Source organism: Rhyacophila brunnea, unplaced genomic scaffold, assembly GCF_057557595.1.
Source record: "Rhyacophila brunnea isolate RB1 unplaced genomic scaffold, BYU_Rbru_1.0 scaffold_3, whole genome shotgun sequence".
In the NCBI taxonomy this organism is placed as follows: domain Eukaryota; kingdom Metazoa; phylum Arthropoda; class Insecta; order Trichoptera; family Rhyacophilidae; genus Rhyacophila; species Rhyacophila brunnea.
The window spans coordinates 49,937,774-49,958,208 of record NW_028232965.1 but is presented as its reverse complement, the minus strand read 5'-3'; the positions used below and the strand labels follow the sequence as shown (position 1 = coordinate 49,958,208).

At 33.8% G+C, this 20,435-nt stretch overlaps 1 protein-coding gene across 2 annotated transcripts in view; it reads right to left on the bottom strand.

The window, feature by feature from the left end:
• Positions 1-1,726: 1,726 nt before the first annotated feature.
• LOC147068491 (uncharacterized) overlaps positions 1,727-20,435 on the bottom strand; it is a 44,781-nt gene continuing 26,072 nt past the window's right edge. For both annotated transcript variants that reach the window (XM_085952065.1, XM_085952067.1), the window contains 10 exons: positions 18,259-18,478; positions 16,821-17,084; positions 14,753-14,948; positions 11,996-12,163; positions 10,200-10,351; positions 7,513-7,673; positions 6,483-6,639; positions 6,235-6,294; positions 3,934-4,099; positions 1,727-3,630 (listed from right to left, as the gene is read on the bottom strand). In XM_085952065.1, the coding sequence (XP_085808191.1) occupies positions 3,563-3,630; positions 3,934-4,099; positions 6,235-6,294; positions 6,483-6,639; positions 7,513-7,673; positions 10,200-10,351; positions 11,996-12,163; positions 14,753-14,948; positions 16,821-17,084; positions 18,259-18,478 (1,612 nt within the window). In that variant the 3' untranslated portion in view covers positions 1,727-3,562. The remainder of the gene's footprint in view (positions 3,631-3,933; positions 4,100-6,234; positions 6,295-6,482; positions 6,640-7,512; positions 7,674-10,199; positions 10,352-11,995; positions 12,164-14,752; positions 14,949-16,820; positions 17,085-18,258; positions 18,479-20,435) is intronic.

Sequence of the window (20,435 nt, the reverse complement as noted above, 5' to 3'; positions counted from 1 at the left end):
TATCGTCCAGTCTTCACATTTTTATGATTTTTTTTTCAAATACTGAAATATTTCGCTGCTCCCAGTTTGCGAAGTACTGCTCTAGAACACCAAAGATAAAAATGATTATTCAAGTAACATCAATATTTTTAACGTTTGTTGATTTTATGCCCCATCACAATCATCAAGTAGTAGTATAACAAAATTAACTCAAAAAAATGTTTATTCTTTTCAACTTCAATGTTGGTTGATCAACAAATAACTGTACAGCACGCAGCAAGTTTATGCAGTCAATGATAATTAATGTGAACGATTCAATTTATGATTTGGATATTATCATTTGTGGATATTTGAAGAAATATAATTATTGAGGTGTTGAAGATTAAACAAGTGCAAGTAACATTAACTAATCTGTTAGGAGCAGTTTTAAAATTACCACATATCTATTTGTGCATGAAACAGATTCAAACGTTAACCGCTTTGTATGAATAGATATAGACATTTTACTCCCATCGTTGGAGTATATCCCATGGACCCCTATAGTCAGGCTGCGACACGAAACTATCAATTATTGATTGCAGTGCTAGGTTAATTCTTACACTCTAAATGCAATATGCTAAATTGTTTGTAGAAAATGGTGATGGTTTCATATTGAAAAAAATGGTATTACGTTAATTAATATGTATGAAATATGCAATTGAAAATCGTTATTTACTGCAAACAAGTTACCGCATTGCATTTGATGTTAAATACTAACTAGCACTACCACCGGAACTGGCAATTTAGTGTCGCGGCCTGACTATAGACAGCCTTGTCCCATGGACATGGTGCATAAAACGTCATTATTTTTATTGCAACTACGTAATTTGAATGTTTTGGTCCTCCAAACAGTAAATACATTTAGAAATATAAGGAAATATCTGGAATTGTAATAAAAGAACATTTGAGAACCACACCTCGTTTACAGAATGTTAAATACACACTATGTAGAATTCACAATTGCATATTTAACTATGAAGTCGATTTAGATTTACTGGTGCACTTGTGTTAATTACAATCCTCAATTATGAATTTTCCCCCCATTGTGGAGCAGATTTTAGATCAAATAGGTTGAGTTGGGTTGAATACTATGGAGGCTCAATAATACGTATTATATTTCGTCTCCTGGTTTTAAAATTTTTTTAAAATATTTTAATTTTAAAATGATTACAAAATGATTTGTTTGAGTGATGAAATAATGGATTTGAACCTAGTTTTTATGTTATGTATCGGCTGCAAGCCTCCTTGTGTTTATTGTTGTGTTGACAGATGAAAATTAATATTTATGCCGAGACGATGTCAGGTTTGACTTAAATAATACCGTGTGATAGGTCCAGATCATTACGAAATAATTTGTAGATAATAAAATTATTATTATTATGGTAAATGGTATTGCAATGTGCATGGTTGTGAGTGCAAAGACGACCTATATTAGGCTCCGTGAAGTCTACCATGTACGTACTAAGTACAATACATTATCCAACACAAAATGGGTATTTAATAGCATAGTAAAATCAAATTGTACTATATACTTTATTTATTTTCTCCAAATATTAAATTGTACAGTGAATAATACATTCTAGATATATGATGAGTTCATTGTGGTTCATATTTTTGATGAGTTCATTGTGGTTCATATTTTTGATGAGTTCATTGTGGTTCATATTTTTGTAGTTATCTTTTATTATTATTTGTTTTTCTTCTGTGTAATTTACCTCGTTATTGTTGAGAGTTGTTTGGACATGTTGCAATGTGACGTGTTAGGTTTTTTGTGAAATTTGTATAAAACAGTCATCAGTACACTGTACCATATATGAAATGCATTTACATTATTATAAATATATGCATATAGATCCACTATTATAAAACCTAAATTAAATATTTGCAAAAATCTAATAAAATATGTTTTGTTTCATCCCTTCTATCATCAATTCATACTCTTATTTTTATCATAAACATCACTAAAAAGATACCATTTGAACAAGTGTCTTTTTCGAAACCCTGAAAAACTGTTATTTAAATGTATTCAAGTGTTTACGCATACATCCTGATTTTACACATTAATAATTAAGAGAGTAATACAGAACCATAACTTAAAAGCGTAAATAGAAAAGATAAGCGATTAGTAACAATGTTACTTTTTCTATCTCGCTTCTACGTTCTTTTCACACAAGTTCTTTTGGTTCTGCATTATGTTATGCTCTACGCAGGCATTCTGGCAATGTGTCCTATGTGTCATTTGCAAAATTTACATACTTAGAATAATTTTTTCATATTTTCATTTTAAATAGTTAAGATGAAGGTAGATCTAAAAATAAGATATCAACTACAATAATTGCATAAACCCAATACAAAATAAAAAATACTAGATTCATGTAAAATAGACGCTTCATACAGTATTTTAGCTTTCCTATAATGTTGGTTATTTTGTAGATAGGACGTATTGGCAGAATGCCTGCGAATTATCTATTTGTAACGTTGTGCCACCTTTTTCCTCCATACAAGTTGTAATTGATTTTCAAAACCAGTTGAAAATTTTATTTTTATAGAACATTCAAATGGGTTATTTTATTATAAGTAGAATGGTATCAGATTCTTGTGGGCAGTGCAGGTGACTCATTTAAGTGATGGTATCATTACATACCTTGGATCTCTTGTAACTCGACATAACGATATTACAGAAGAAATCAACAAGAGAATCATGTCTGCGAATAAATGCTACTTTGGTCTGTTAAGACATTTTAAGTCCCGCTTACTATCTCGTCGAACTAAAAGCACTCTTTACAAGACACTTGTAAAGCCAGTGCTCACCTACGCATCGGAAACCTGGACATTAACTCTGCGAAATGAACGAGCCCTGAACATCTTTGAAAGAAAAATTCTCCGTCGTATATATGGACCGATCAGGGATGGCGCCAATTGGAGGAGAAGATATAATGCTGAGGTCTACGGGCTGTACGAAGATTGCAATGCAGTTCAATCAATTAAGATTGGGAGACTGCGATGGCTAGGTCATCTGCACCGTATGAATGACAATGAACCGGCAAAGAGAGTGATAGAGAGTCCAGCAATCCAATAGGACGTAGAAGAAGAGGGAGGCCAAAGATTCGCTGGTTAGATGGAGCTGCCAGTGACTGCCGTATTCTGGGGGTACCAAATTGGAAAGCGGCCACACTGGATAGGGACAGGTGGAGGGAGCTGTTGGAGGAGGCCAGAACCCACACCGGGTTGTCGCGCCCCTGATGATGATAATCATTACATTCAAACAACACTACAAAGTGATGTGCCACAATGCTACAAAAATCTGTCCTTCCTCTGCCTAACATTAAATTGTAAATGCATGCAATCTTCGTTCAGAGCAGTGAAATATGGCAGGTATTTGATTTGACACATCAATATGATATTAAAGTTTATTAATAAAACATGCAAACATACAATATGGCTTAGCTGTATAATGGACACAAACTAAATTATGTTTAATATTTAATTATAAATCAGATATGTAGACATGTTATGCATATCGTGATACTTCCAAATACTCCATTTAGCTTCCGGCTCTACGGCTCTCGTTTTCCATACTTTCGGTGATATTATGTGGTCCAGGTCCAACCTCTGAGAAAGAAGAAAATTGTTAGACCACAGAATAATGAAACTGTTGCGTGCTTTAAGGTTGGATTTTCTAATTCTCTAGAATGGCCTCTCAGCGATGGCGAGGGTTGGAAATAGGCTGTTAAGATTCAACATAAATAGTGCACACTAAACTTTGTCAGTCATACTTATGTATTTGTTTTCATTGAACTAAGAATACAATTTGCAGATGGTGCTGGTTAGTTTTTAAAATTCAATTAAACTCTGCCTAAACCAAACCATAATAGTTAAGGTATGTTTTAATACGAAGAGACATTTAGTAGTTACCTTTGATTTTGTTTTGGACTGCCAGAAAGCTGGCCTTGATGTTGTCCAATGCGACTCCGAGACCGAACCTTATCTCGTTGAACTCCTGGGTCACCAATGACAGTCGGCCCAGCAAAAAGTTGAGGTTTTCGTCGACCAATGCCATCCTTGATGTTATCATACCAACCTGCAACATCACGATTGGGATTTAGTTCATACTCTGAATTATTAAAACATTATATCTGTATAACTTGAATCTAAGTCTTAATTCAATCATATTATTGCCTCACCATTCTTACTAATGATTTATTTTTAGTACCAATAATTTCATTACATATTTTATGAGCATCGCAGGGCTACGGTAAGTAGCCACAGTAGAACTTTGAAATAATTGTATTTGAGGATATTTTGATAATTGAAGTGAGATGGATAGTTTGGGATGGGAGAGTTATCTGTGCGGAGTGAGTGTGTTCATTTGTCACTGCATCCAGCAAGGGTTAATAATTGTGATCGGTTGTCATCAAGCTTTCAATTTCTTTTTCGACGAAAAGATGAAAAACATAGGCTCCCAACCTTCTTACGGCGTGTCCGGAAATTTGTACGTATGCAGTTCGCCATATTCACTGTATATTAAAGACCGTCCAACCTCTTTGGGTCGTATAGTACTGACATAAAATTCATGTCTAAATAAAACATGGTTCTTGTCGGTTTACACTTTACAGGAAGCCAGCAGCAAGCAAATATTGAAAATAGCCGATATACTGGATTATTTGTTAGGTTAGATTAGATTAAGTTTTCATTCTTGAATTCATGAATTTTGCAAAAATCAGCTATTAAAATTGAATTAATGTTCATATCGAGTCAATGTTCATATTGAATCTAATAAAATTGGAGACCGTATAGTATACGGTCATCTCTATCCGATAGAAAGCTCACGGCGAACTGCGCCCCGGTGAAATGTTTTACGTACAATTTACATGTAACCTTCTTACGGTGCCCTATGAATGTTCTCGAATTTTTATATGGTTGCCATAGAAAGTACCTAGGTGTACTATATTTATTCAGTCATTTTAATTGCGTTAGGAAAGAATGGTAACTGATTATTTCTCTTATTTACAAAATACTGAAATAGTCCTGGGAAAAATGAATGTGGAATGGTGTGTTTTTACATATCTTCACACAAAAATAATTCATGATTACTGAAATATAATAATGTAACGACATTTGTCCTGTGGGAAATTAGCGTGAATAATGTGAAAAATTTGGTGGGGGTTATAAAATGTAGGTCATTTAGTCTATTTAGGCAAACCACAAATTTAGTATTCCATACTATTTTCTATGAAATGGTGGTTTGAAAACATTTTTTGCGGACAAATTTTTGTAAGTGTACGTGATATAACGTTACCTGCGACTCCCTGCCAATAATGCGTATCAAGGCATTTTTAATAGTGAAGGAAAAGGTTAATCAATAATATTATTTATATTCACTTTACCCTTTTCGTTTACTGTCAAAAATTACACTTCCTCAATTTTGACATTCATTTTCAATGCCTTTTTGTATGTTTCCATATTCAGTCGAATTCTCTTGATTATCAGTTAACACATTCGTGGACATGACGTCTATAAACGTCGTATTTTGTGAGATGTGATATGACAGGACGTCCATTGATATCCTGTACTGTGGTACGACACGACATTTATAGAAGTCGTATCTTGGATTAAAACAATATGTTCCCTGCTACTTGTGTCATAGTGCGAACATATTTTCATTAAATAGTGCCGTATCTTAAGACTCAACTCATTTCTATATATTTAAATTGTAAATTTAAAAAATAAAATTTTTAATGTGTCCGCGAATGTGTTAATGAGGCTCGGCAAGGGTCACATAATATATAAATTTTAATGTCAATATGAAATTCTGCCAGAAAAATAATTAATTGACTCATTAAAAATGATTTTTTTTATCACAATCATTTTGCTCTATTTAGTAGTTGGCGACCCCCGCTGGCAATTGCAACCCATAGTTTGGGAACCCGTGTAAATCTAAACGGATATTTCTAGATTGTGGTTTCACTCTAATTGTTAATACCCGTACTATACCTACTTGAAAATTTAATTTAGTGTAAAATCCACCAGTATAAATTGTCTGCTGAGTGAGGGCGCCACATACTAACATTGGACATATTATTCAATAATTTTTATAGTCTGATGAGCTTAGTTCTAAATTTGAACACCGGACTATTTCTGATGGTATATCTATAGTATTATGTGAAATTTTATATCTGGTTAGTTAGTATAGATAAATTAATTAAAAATACAAACCTTTCCTTCCATACTGTCCATTGTACTGACAGTTCCATTGACATACAGCTCAGTTTGGGCCTACAATTTATAAGCAAATATTATAATAATAGAAAAAATGTCCATTTCAAGTTTTCTAATAATCTTAATATCTAATCTATGATAATCTATGAATTAACACTACATCACTGCAAAAATTTCGTAAGTTATAAATACTGATGTTTGATAAAATTCAACAAATTTCAATTATAAAATTTGATATTACTTACCTGTAGTCTATCAAGTGCCGTATTACTGGCCGTGACTTGTTGATACATGATACCAATCTGTCGCCATACTTGTGAGATCTCTGTTTCAATTTTAGAACTGACATTCTCCAACGCTGCAATTTGACTTTCAACAATTGACAGTTCTATCTCGTCAAATCTGAAATCATTTTTTAATTCAATTGAAGATGGAATAGGAGGTTATTCACATTAAAACATATATATATAACATTACATACATTAAATATTCATTAAGTACTTGAAAAAGTAGATGTCAAATGTAAACAAATCTATGTAAATATCGTACACATATAGGTACATACGCCCGGTCATTATATGGTTTATCGCTATTTTGGTCTATTTAAATCAAGGTACGTTTTCGATTTATGCCCCAATTTTTTTTTTTATATTTTCGACATCGGGACAATATTGTGCTCGTAAAAATACATATTATATAATTATATACAAAATTTCAGAAAAATAATGGAATTGGTAATGAAAGTATTTGAAAATAATGTTTCTCTATTGCGTCTACAATCCTATGTGGATCTTGATCACCCCAAGAAGAGGTTTCTTAACAGATTTTTTTATGATAAAGTCGATGTTAGCCAGTTGCCCAACTTATTCGATCCATGCTTTGGCTCCTTACCCACGTTGAAAAATAACATTTTAATTTGCCCAATTTGAACCCAAAGCCGACGACTTATTAAGTGGACATGTTACTGCTTATGGATACAAAATTTGGATTCGGATACAGAACATGAACACCTGCACCATTTTAAAGAAGGAATCAAAATCTCACTTCAAATTGATTCCAATATAGAACACATTTATTTTTGCTATGGAAATCTGAATTTGTAGTAAATAAATTTGCCATTTCAACTATCTACAATTAAAAACGATTTCATGGAAATATATTTGTTATACAGTATTTTCAGCTTTACGGCTAACTTTCCGAGAATGAAACTCAACGATAAAGAGAGATATTAGTGTATAATTCATTATAAATTCCATTGAAATTGAAAATTATTACCTTTTATGTATAGTGGAATTGAGATCATTGCCTTGTATCTTGATAAGTTCTCCGACCTCTAGCAGTATTTGATGAATGCCATATTCTATTCTTCTCTTTATATCAAGAACATTATCTGCTGTTTGTACGATAACTTTCTCTGCTTTAGTCAGTGATTGAACCTGTTTTCAAAACAACACTGTCTGATTAATTCAATACATACAATAATAATGTTGACTCTTGCCACTACAATTAATTTAATGGGGTAAATTAAAAAATGTTGAAACCTTATCTGTTTATGGGTTAATTTTATAATTACTTTTTTCAACATTTATCTTCAGAATATGGATAATAGGATACCCCGGATTCAAATATAAACCGTCATCCCAGTTTTAACATAACCTGTGGTGAAATTTTCTAACGAGATTCAAGAATGACTTCGAATATATGCGACGTTGATAGATACGCAGAGCAGAATTTCGGGTAGAAAAGACTTAGGTCGATGGATCAAAATATAGTACTGATGGGAAGGATCAAAACTACACCAGTCATATCTAACGGCAATTCAAAAAAGTAATTCTCTATTATTTACGGCAAGTTAGAAATATTTATTGAGAGATGGTTTTCAGGTAGGTTTTCAACCGCAGAACAGATTAATAATATGGAAATGTAATAGCCAGTCACTATGGACCAAGGTTTTAAAGCTGGGCTCGGTTTATAATAATATTATATTGAATGCGCATTTCCATCTACATATATATAATAATAACATATATAATTATTCGTGTTAACAAACAATCACAACGTTAAGCTGATTTTAAAAAGCGCGCAAGCCGATTTTGCGTGGATAGCCGGGAGCGTGAATGCGGGATGCGTCATGCAACCGCCAGTCTGTGGCAACTCACAACGCCGTCGGACGTATGGTCGCTTCCATTGTGTGCGATATCGCCATGTGTCTCGTGAGATTTTGCGATCGACTTTTAAATACACATTGATAAGAATACAAGTTGCTATAACAATGGCGTCAAGTAGTAAAGACGTTGGACCAAAGAAGAGAAGAGTCACAGAAGAAGTGAGAAGTTTTCACGACATATGGACTATAAACTATTTTTTCGTGGAATTTAAAACAAAGCCCATATGCTTGATATGCAATAATTCTGTTTCTGCCTTGAAAGAGTATAACATTAAACGGCATTACGAGACTAAACATGCAAATAAGTTTGATAAGTACGAGGGGCAATTTCGACAAGACCAAGTAAATGAATTAAAAAGAAAACTTTCTGCACAACATCGGATATTTACTAGAGTGGCTCAAGAGTCAACATGCTATGTAAAAGCTAGTTATGCAGTAGCCATGATACTAGCACAAAAGTCGAAGCCATATTCAGATGGTGAAATGGTTAAAGAATGTTTGGAGAGTGTCGTTGAAATTCTGTGCCCAGAAAAGAAAACGGATTTCTCAAAAATAAGCCTGTCACGTCAAACTATTACTAGGCGTGTGACACATGAAAAACTCTCAACAATGTAGGTAAGGGTATCTAAAACTTCAAGAAGAAAAACCGATACGGTTGTCTTGGGCAATGGAAAAAGATGTTGCAGAGTTCAAAAACTATTTCCTGTTGCCAAAAAAGAAAGAGTAATTTGTAAGTTATCCCTTACTGGTGAGGCATTTCTCATAATGGTGTTTGAAGAATAATAGTATTGGCTATATTTTGCAATAACATGTCGAATTGTTTCTCATAATATTAATCTATGCTTTCTAGTTTATAGTCTTCGTGAGTACCTCTCCATAATATCCACATTCTTGTTCAAATCCGTTTCTTTTGGGTTTTCAACTCACCTTCCAGTAGTTCTCGGTCATAGGGATAATGTGATTGATGTTTTCCATGATAACCGTACGATGACCACACATTTGCAACGGTTTTGAATTGAATGAAAGTCACATAAAAATCAACTGACTTACTAAAAATCATATAATATCTGTGTAGACGTTTACTTGGTGAAGATTGCTGCTCGATGCAGTGACCCAGTGTAAACTAGGCTTTAGATTATATGAGGCGTCTAATTTCAAAAAGCGATAAGTCCACATTTGGTCAAAATCGAGAAAAAAATACGCACGTATTCTTTGTATAATTTTACACAATATGTATTGATCTATAAATTCCAAAACGCGATATAACCCAATGAAAAAAAATATTTTTGGTCTCGATTTATTACAAAAAGCGCCATGTTCGTGTTTCATAATATTTAAAGCTTGTTTGATTTCGCGTGTGTTTAAGTCAACCAATAAGGGAACGTTCAATATTGAAAAGGGCGTCTCCCATGCTTGTAGCATCTGGTAAACTCATGACAGTGCTACGGCAATATGTGCCTTATGCGGAATAAATTTAAAAGTGAGGTATAAATAGCGCTACGTCCAATTTTATTTTGCCTATATTTATTACATTTAAGAGTTTATCGGCTGAAACAAATTGCCATTTGGTTCTAATTTCGACATAGAATACAACGGAAAAAATAATCTCATGTTAATACAAATAATTGCAGCTTGAAACATAAAAACGTTGTTTCCCGAAAATATTGAATTGTGGACTTGTCGCATTTTGTAATTAGACGCCTCATATGAATCAGACTATAGCTATGATAATCAGATTTAATGAACTATATTGCAATAATTGTAATATTAATATTTTGTTGTGATGTGGAAATACCTCGGTTCTCAATTGTTCATAGTTCTTGGAAACATCTGCGTAGATACTTTCTGTCAATGTTCCTGCGTCGGTAATACTCTTCATCAGCTGTTCCTGAGCCGTTTTATCAATTTTCTTCATATCGGATATTTGTGTTGACAGTTTCGAGGCACCTGTTATAATGTAAATTTTTAATTACTTCACAATACTCTATCCGCCATAGAAAATCAGAAAGCTAAATCATACAAGCTGTCTTTGACTTTTGATGTTATGTAACATTGTATCTACCTACGTATCATTGACGTAGGTATGTAACGTACATAAATCAGTAAATCATGTAGTTTAATTATGAATATTCATGACACTGTCATAATGCAGGTCATTATCAGCGTGTCCGGAAATTTGTACGTATGCAGTTCGCTGTATCACACTTCACCGTGAAATGTTGTATCGGAAATATATGGTCGTATATTAAAGACCGTCCAACCTCTTTGGCTCGTATAGTACTGAGATAAAATTAATGTCTAAATAAAACACGGTTCTTGTCGGTTTACAGGAAGCCACAGCAAACAAATTTTGAAAATAGCCATACACAAACAACATACAAACACATACGAAGTTTCAGTGGCGAAGGGTGGAGGTAGGCTCTTAAGATCCGCCATAAACAGTGCACATTAAACTTTTTCAGACATACATATTTGTTTTCATTGATATAAGACTACAATTTACAGATAGTGTTGGTTAGTTTTTAAAATTCAATTAAACCCTGAGAAACCATGCCATAATAGATAATAGTCAAAAAATACATGTCTATCTATAAAATATCTAAAAATATGCAATTAAATCATAGATAACTTTGAATATTTTATAAATAGAATAATATTTTTTATTTATTATAGTTTGGTTTAGGCGGGGCTTAATGAATTAAAAATATTAACCAACAATATGTGTAATATGTATTTTTAATCCAACGAAAACAAATAACTATGAATGAAAAAGTGTGCACAATTTTATCGTATTGCCCAAATTAGATCAAAACTATTATGGTTTTGTTTAGGCAGGGTTTAATTGATTTTTAAAAACTAAGTAACACCATCTGTAAATTGTAGTCTTAGTTCAATAAAAACAAATACATATGACTAAAAAAGTTTAGTGTGCACTATTTATAGCGAATCTTAACAGTCTACCTCCACCCTTTGCCATTGCGAAGTTTATACGCACATGTACAGACTATGTGATATTTGTTTACGCAAAATCGTCGCTTTCCAAAATGGCGAATTTGTTTGCCCGTTTTTATACTGCGATGAATCAGTATGTTCCTTCCTCTCTTTTTTTATTCGTAGGGTTAGGTTATGTTTTCATTCTTGAATTCATGAATTTTGCCAAAATCAGAGATGACCATATAGTACCTATACGTGCATACGCCCTGCAAATTGGCAAATGAATGTCATAGCAGTAGTGTGAAGTTCTCTGCAAATGAACCTGCAATGCTAAGTCACTTGTAGCCAGCTTAATCAGTTGACCAGTGAATCTTTTTTTTGCATCGATTTTGTACATTTAGACTAGAAGAAAGTTTTTCAACTTTTTTCAATCTATGGGGAAAACGAACAAGGTGTCATTCAATTTCCCCTATAAATAATTATTGTTCCAAAGATAGAGTTTGTTAAAAAGTCAAATTTGCGTACACTTTACAAAACTTGTTTGTGTTTTGAAAATGACTGAGATTAGTAATTATCACATAGTCAATTGGTTTATAATTAAAATTAATCAATTATTTTTTAACTTTTGTCAATAAATAAATTAAGTGATTTTCATACTGTTGTCAGAATGGCTGATTATGTCATATTGCGCTCTGTGTAAATCTTCACTGGTTTGATTTTTAAAAGTAACCAAGTCGTGCTGCGATGGCAATCTCTTGATAGCTTCTTCTGTATTCTGAAGTGACTTCTGTATATCATGAAGATTCTTCTGTTGAGACTCCAAAGCTGAAAATTATTTTATTAAAAAATTATTGCACTTTCATTGGAGATCTTCGTTCTCTGTTGCTTATAATATGAAAAGATCATAACCAGAGTAATTATTGTTCTCGAAGTCATATTATGGTAATGTCAATTTGAATACATCAGTATGTCTTATCTACAACATACAGTCGCACTCGGTTATTACGATCACGGATATAGCGAGATCTCGGATGTAACGAGGAAACATTCGTTGACATTTTAGTTTACGATTTTCTCGATTCATTTATTCACTTTTATAGCGAGCTATTTATCGGGTATACCGAGCTAAAATATGGTCAAAATTTTTCTTAAATCTGTTAATGTGTTGATCGTTTAATTTTTTTTCGACCCTAAGCAATAAAATCCGACAGGATAGGATGCCGGCGGAATCGGATTACTATCGGGTGTCTAAGTACCTAGGTACCTACCTAATTGGTGTTTTCGCCGACAATATTGAAAAAGTATACATGCATATTGCATGTAAAAAATCCAAGGCTTTGTGAAGTCAGTTCACCTACCAGCGTTCATTACAATAAACAACTTCTTTTGTAGTTTATGAATGCCATGCTTGTCTCGGGGAAAAATTCTAATTGTGTATTTTTGATTGAATTGCGACTTTTTGTGTTATGTGACCGCTCATTTAAAAATACCTATTCCCTGATATAACGAGTAACGCTTCTAACAAGCAAATTCAGTCAGTCCCATCTTCCTCATAATAGCTAAGTTCGAATGTATAATATTTTACTTTGATTGATCTTAAATAACTAATAAATTGCTATTGTTCGACTTAACAATGGTTGTGCAGTTAAAGATGTTCCAACATGGATATACCTATTATGTCAATTACCTTTAATATTATTAGCAAAGTCGTTTGCAAAAAAAAAAATATTTGGATAGTAATACTTGCAGACTTAATACAACGCGTAGATGTATGATTACAATGATAGATTTAACTGTTGTACCAGTTTTTGACCTCCAATGCGTCATCTCACGATAAAAAATAATTTTTGAACACCTATCTCAACTTACAAACTGGTTTTAAAAATACATATAAAATAGGAAGACGATATGGAGAAGTTCACATTGATTCAAGTTCTCAAGAGAAATAAGGTTAGCTGAAAGAATCTCATTAGGGTAGCTTTAGCTTTAGGTCTTGCGTTGGGGGCACATTAATGAAGGAATGTGAATAACTCAACTTTTTAGAGTAGAGTTCGTATAGAGTCGACTAATTTTTCAACTGCATATATAATACACTCGATAATCTTTTTACACGGGGGATACGTTCCAAAGACTACCGTGCAAAACAAAACCGTGTAAAAAAAGATAAGGTGCCCATACAAAAATGGTAGATAAGTTTCATTACTTAAAATTAACTTAAAATACGAAATTCTTGAACTCAAAAATAAATAGAATTTATTTATTATTTATACATTAAAATATTTATTCATAAAAATAAATAGTTTTCGATTTAAATTAAATTTAGCATAGAGAAATATATTCATTCAGTCTCGCTACTTGACAATAAACGTGCCCGTTTACTGCTGTTTTTCTCTGGCGAAAAATCATCGCTGGAAATTTTTAATGATGCTGACACCAAAGCACGCGGCACGTCTCTCGTATCGAACCCGAAGTGAGTGACTAGTGGCGCCGTGACAATGTAATAGATATGTATGCACCAGTGGCGTGCGCTATATACATACGTATTTTTATTCTTTTTAGTTTTTTTAAACCGTGTTAAAGCAAAAAAATCAGTGTAAATAAAAAATAATCATTACTTTTTTTAAACCGTGTTATTTCGAAATCGTGCAAAAAGAGGATCGGGTGTTCTACAATAATTAAAGCTTTGTGAGTATCCATTTAAAATGGTGAAATATGTATTAGAAATTAATTGGTAATGACTTCATATAGAATTTGAGACTAAAAATAATATGGTTCTGTATCTAGTTTGATGTTGAGATTTTAGTAACTAAATGGAGAACAGCAGGTTTGCTCCCACTAATTTTATTGATATCTGTTAGGGCCCCGTGAAAAGATTTTTAGACACAAATGGTATTATGTTGTAAGCAATCTGCAGCTATCTTCATAACTGCAACCTTCATTTCATTGTATTATAAAGACTCAATTATTTTTTCTTTCGTCACAGTCATAGAAAGATTGGTGGATAATGTTAGCATATCTTCTGTCATATCAGTTTCTCTCGTTTACCCTCCTCACGTTCATATTATCTGCCCGAGCTATTAAATTTTACAGTGTGTTACTACATCAAAATATGTAATAATAATATGCTTTTTATCTATTTAACTATGTGCCGCTTAACATACAATATAAATTGGAGACCCAAATGTGTGCAGTAATTGGTTTTGTGATTTAAATTTGTTTGTAGAGTAGCTACATTTAGTCGTGACATTTATGATGTCTTTTCTGCAGACGAGAGCGTGTGTAAATTAATAAAAAAAGAAATAAGATAAAAATATAATTTGAGTAATTCTCCCACACCCTACCCATCCGATGAATGATCTCGCAAACTTCTCGAGTAAATGTAGCTAGCTGGTCTATACTATAATAATTGTTTACCAGTTGTCATTTTGTTATGCCAAGCTTCATCGGCCAAAGACACTCCTTCCAGCGGTATCATTTCTTTTTGCAGCTGCGTAATATTTTGATTGTATTCAGTCAATTTAGATTCGTATTTGGATAGGAGGTTTTCTGTTTGTTTCATATGAGTTTTGAGGCCCTCGACATCTACTTCGGGACCCTTCTTGCACCCCTCCTGCAAATTTTAATTACATTATAGAAAGATCTCTCTTTCTGTGACGCACTAAGATTATGATATTCAAATTTACTTAGAGGCCTCATTAGGGATTGCAATATCGGTATTTCAAAACCGGTATCCCAGTATTTTTCGATACCGAAATACCGCTTTTAAAAATCAGACAATACTTGGTACAATATATTTGGTATTGAAAGTGGATATAAAATGTATTAAGGCTTTACTTCAGCCGGGGCATGGTGTTACCTCCGAAAGGGGGGGGGGGGTGTAGGTAAATGCGCTGGACCCCCCTGATGATGAATGTCACGGTGATATCGTCTGCTTCTTCTTTCGGGAACATGTTTATGTTGATTGACAACGCGGAAGTACAGGCGAAAACAGGGCGTTTATTGTTCAGGGGGGTCCAGCGCATTTACCTACACCCCCCCCCCCCTTTCGGAGGTAACAATGGTCTAAAATGATTGTGACTACGCGACGCGAAGATTGTGCAAATGGCGTGCAGAACAAAACATAATTTGTCATAAAAAGTCAACATGCATCCTTTTAATGTTATGTTTATTGTTCTATTACTAATAATAATAATATATTCATTGACATGTTTTCTTTTTCAAGTAAATGGGTAACGTTTTTTAGTCATCTTTACACGATTTAAAAATTAATTCCCCCGTCGTCATCACAAAACAAATTGACGTGTTCACAGCTCCACTTTCGCTCTCCGATTGCCAGCCAGTCCAAATTTCATCGCACCTATAGTTGAAAATTATTTGCCGTTTCACTGAAGTACCGTCTTAATTAATATAAAATTTTTAACAGGGCTGTAATTTTTTTGTCAGATTATGTGTGTCTGTAACGGAAATTGGTTGCTCTTCGGCCTTGGTGACCAGTAAGGACACGTGCAGATTTGCGAAATACATTATAGGTAGGTACCTACTTTCCTAATTTAACATTTCATATCATAACATTTACAGGTCACCTGTGGGTTTTAGAAGTTATCAGGTCTATTTTTAGATGTACCTGAACTCGCGCTTAAATACCTACTGTTTTGTGGCGAATATTTATATTATAATATAATAGAAATAATAATTCCACTATAATGGACTTGCCTGTGCCTAATTGTTTGATGTTAGTATCGTAGTAGCTTATAGAATTATAGAGAAATATAATTTTTGGAACAAAAAAGTGAGCAATATTGTGTTTGGTTTTACTTCTTACGATATAAAAGTAAAGAAGTTGCTAACTGTAAAAAGTACAATAAAACATTAGGTGGAATTACCAATGGGGCACTACACATCCAAGAATACTTCATAAAATGAATTTATTGATAGATCATTCGAAGAAGAAAGTGTCAATAGTTCTACTACGTCATACTATATAGGTATTTGTAAACATCAAAACAGAGAAAAAGAGATATTTATATCTATATTTTATTGGTTTCTGTTTTTTATATTTTTCACGAATAATGGTATTTTCATTCAGTATTGCAATCCCCAGACCTCATTATAATAATACGAGGACAAATATTTTCCATTCTCTTATAAGATTGAGTAACATTGATGATTAAAATTTCCTAATTCAGTAATAGAAATAAATTATTTATTGTGGAATAAAAATAATATGGATGACAAAATGAGCGGTGAATAATATTTAATTAGGGAGCCTTAGTGTACGATGCAGTAAATAATATTTGCATTCATAAATATCACCACAGACAAACTTTCTTCTATTTTGATTGATTTTTCACGATATGATGTTTTCACAAAATACATATAAACAATGGCAAAAGGTTCAAAGAGAGGTCTTATCAACTGATTCCAATGGACTGATGCAATATTGAACAAAATGATGTTTAATTATATCAGATATAGTACTTACATGTTGTTTTTGTGTTTCTTTTATTTGGTTCACAGCTTGTTTTATTTGTTCAACCGATGACATGACAACGTCAATCTTCTTTTTGAGGTTGTCTTCGACTTGTGATACTTTTTGATCCGTAGAATTATTATTTGGATGCGGAATTGATTTTATCTCTGAGCGAATCACGCTAGAAATGTTGGCACTCCAATTTTCCAGGGATGTCTTCAAGGCATCCATCATATCATTAGTTTTCTGCGTTTGCTGTTTCTCTTTTTCATCTTTCTGTTTAACACAATATACAAACACAAATAAGTTAATTGTTGAAATGAATCTTTACATTATAGGTATGTTGTTAATCTTTGATTGAATGCCATAACAATAAAAACAATTTTTATTATCATAATGAACAAACACCTACGGGTCTATACACAAGGCGACTATCGACTGCTAAAGTGATAAAGTGATGCTAATACTTTGATACAAACCCTAAGTTTGATAATATTTATCACTTTAGCGGTTGATAAGTTTAGTATAGAATAGACCCACTGAGATTATTTTTGTATGAATTACAGAACAACTGTTAAATGTCTGCATCTTGGTCGATTTTATGGTTAGTTCGATCTCAAGGTTTGATCAGATGGATTCGGAGTTCTTTTAATTTGGCATCGAAGCTCATGCTTTCAATGCAGTGGTTTATTTCAATCACTTTATTTAAAATACTTTAACGCATTGCCTGGAGCTGCCTTTATAATAGAATAATACTATATAAAAATAAAATTGGACCATGCTTAATGTTTTAATTTTTAGTGCAAGATGAATGCAGATTTGATAAACTTGTAGTTAAGTTAAACAGAATGATAATATAAATTATATTAAATTCTACAGGTCGTTTATTAGCCGAAAGCTGTTTCGGTAACCAGAATAACACTCTAATACTTTCAAAACCATATTGACATAATTTATTTAAAACAGGTAAATTCATGAATGCCAAAATTATGTTGGTTATCATTATCATAAAAAAATAAGTAGACCAGATTAAATATCTGGCGTAACAATCCAAATAGCGGAACCAATATTGCCAATAAAAATGAAAAAATATGTCATACGAGGTAAGAAAATAAGCTGTTAGGCAACAAAAAATGATAGGTTTTTTCAAGATTTAATTAAAAACGGTAAGTCAAAATTTTGAGATCTTAAATCTATGCAAAAAAGTTAACTTAGAAATAATAAACAAAACTTTATATTAAGGAACACAAAGGCCAGCTGAATGTGGAAAGTTTGGTTTAATACTTCAGCAATTTATTAGAAAAAACTAGCTTTGTGTGTGTTAATTGGGTCAGCTGCAGTTTTGCAATCTAGATGTGTATTAAAAAATGGTAAATCTAAACGAAAACAAATATTGAGTGGAAGTAGTATTGAAAACCCCACCTGAATGTTGATGTAAGTATATTTTTACCTGCATAAGAATAGTTTCGACATTGGATAATCGTTCATCCAATCTGGATACAGCCCCTTTGAGTGGATCTAGCGATCTGTGACGCTTTTCCAGTCCTGCCAAAGATTTCTTTATTTGATCTCCTAGAGCTTTCTCTCGAGATTCGTGCCTCTCCAGCTTGTCTTCAGATGTTCTGACAATGTGTATTAGGGATATCATGGCGTCTCGGATATCTTCATTTCTAAAAAAAAAAAGATTTGGAATAAATTAATAAAATGAATATTACTACAATAAAAAGGTTTTGTGTCCCATCCTTTCTCTAAGCTATCAATTCTTACAAATTTCCAAAATTGCTGTTGCCATGTTCTGTATATTATTTTATAGAATGAATATGTACTTATTTTACTAATAACAGCATTTAAATAACTCAACAGAATCCACATAGTGGTGACTATTGCAATGTAGATTTATATTATATTGTAAAATTAAGAAAAAGTATGTTTATAATATAATAATATATGACATAATATTAATATAATTAATAAAATTACACAGTGCCATCTGTACCTACTTAGTGAAACTAATAAAATTGTAACGTAATTAGATCTATCCGCAATAAGAAGTCGGATAGCTAAATTGAACATGCCATCTGTTTTTTGATGTATGTAACATTGTATCTATGTATCTTTGATGTATGAATATCTATAAATCAGTCTAATCATGTAGTTTAACTATGAATCCACGACACTGTCTGTTAAAAAGTTGTTTTTTCTTGATTGATCTCACTATCAGAACACCGCTCCAGAACACTACAAACAAATTAAATACCATTAAAATACCACTAATGCTTTTAAAATATTACATCGAATCGACAAATAATGATTAGATACCACATGTCACTGCGCTAAATTCTTATAACCCATTCATTGCACAAGGAAAATGTCAAAGAGGGACAGCATGTTTATTCCAGCTAACTGCCATCCTTATTTTTCTTCTTCCACCCTGTTACGACCCAACATTGGGGCATAGGGCAAGCACAAGTTCGCGCCATTTCCCTCGGTCCATCGCCAACTTGCGCCTCCCGCCATGTCAGACCTGCAGCACGTAGGTCACTTTTGAAGCACCGCTGCAGGGTGAGGGAACCCTTGAGGCTGTGTCGCACTCTTTGGCGGCATCCAGAACACGTGTCACTTCGTGATATCCTCAATCACCGAAGCTGCTGTGTCTGCTCACGAACTCGGGTGTTTGTAACGCGGTCGCACCAATGTACCCCTAAGATTCGGCAGAGACATCGGTTCTTAAAGCTCAAAAGCCGAGACTCTTGAAGCTTAGTAAGATGCCATGTCTCACAGCCATACAGGAGCACAGGTAGCACGCACGGGTTAAACAAACAACATTTGGTTCTCACAGAATACAGCCTTGACCTCCATGCGACTCAAGTTGGTTGAATGCAGACTCCGCCATACCCATGCGGATTCCAAACACACTAGAAATACTACCATTGTCGACAACCGTGGCATATCAAGTATTTGAACCTGGACACCAGCTCGACGGGCAGACCGGAAACCCGCAGAGGAGGTCGGCGTCGATGCATGCAGCACTGCACATGTATTTGGTCTTAGTCGCATTCAAATGAAGACCCCCACGTTTCGAGTTCGCAGCGGCCTCTTCACGGTTACCTCCAACCGCTCGATCGTCGAGTCAAACACTGCGTCATCTGCATACTCCAAATCGTACAGTATTTCTTTGCATAGATCGGTTGTATCATCATGATGTAGGCGTATCCCACTGTCGGGCGAACCGTCTTTCGCATTATGAAATCCATCATGATGATAAAAAGTAAGGGCAAGTACACACCCTTGCTTGACTCCTGACGCGATTTCAAAGAGGTCAGAGGATGTTCCAGCTGCTCTCACGTGACACTCTGTATTGGTGTAGAGAGCACTTATCACGGCGACCAGTTTCCGTGGATTTCACAGAGATACACGATGAGGGCTGTCAAATGCCTTTTCCACGAAGCAGCAGGCGACAGGTATATTCATCTCTTGATACAGTTGCAGGAGGCATCGGAGAGTTAAAATATGCTCCGAGCAGGACTTCCCCGGGACAAATCCACTCTGTTGCACACGCAAAAGGCTTTGACTGGAGGTTATGTGTGTGCAGTAGAATGGATCCTTATTCAGCTCGAGTTTAATATT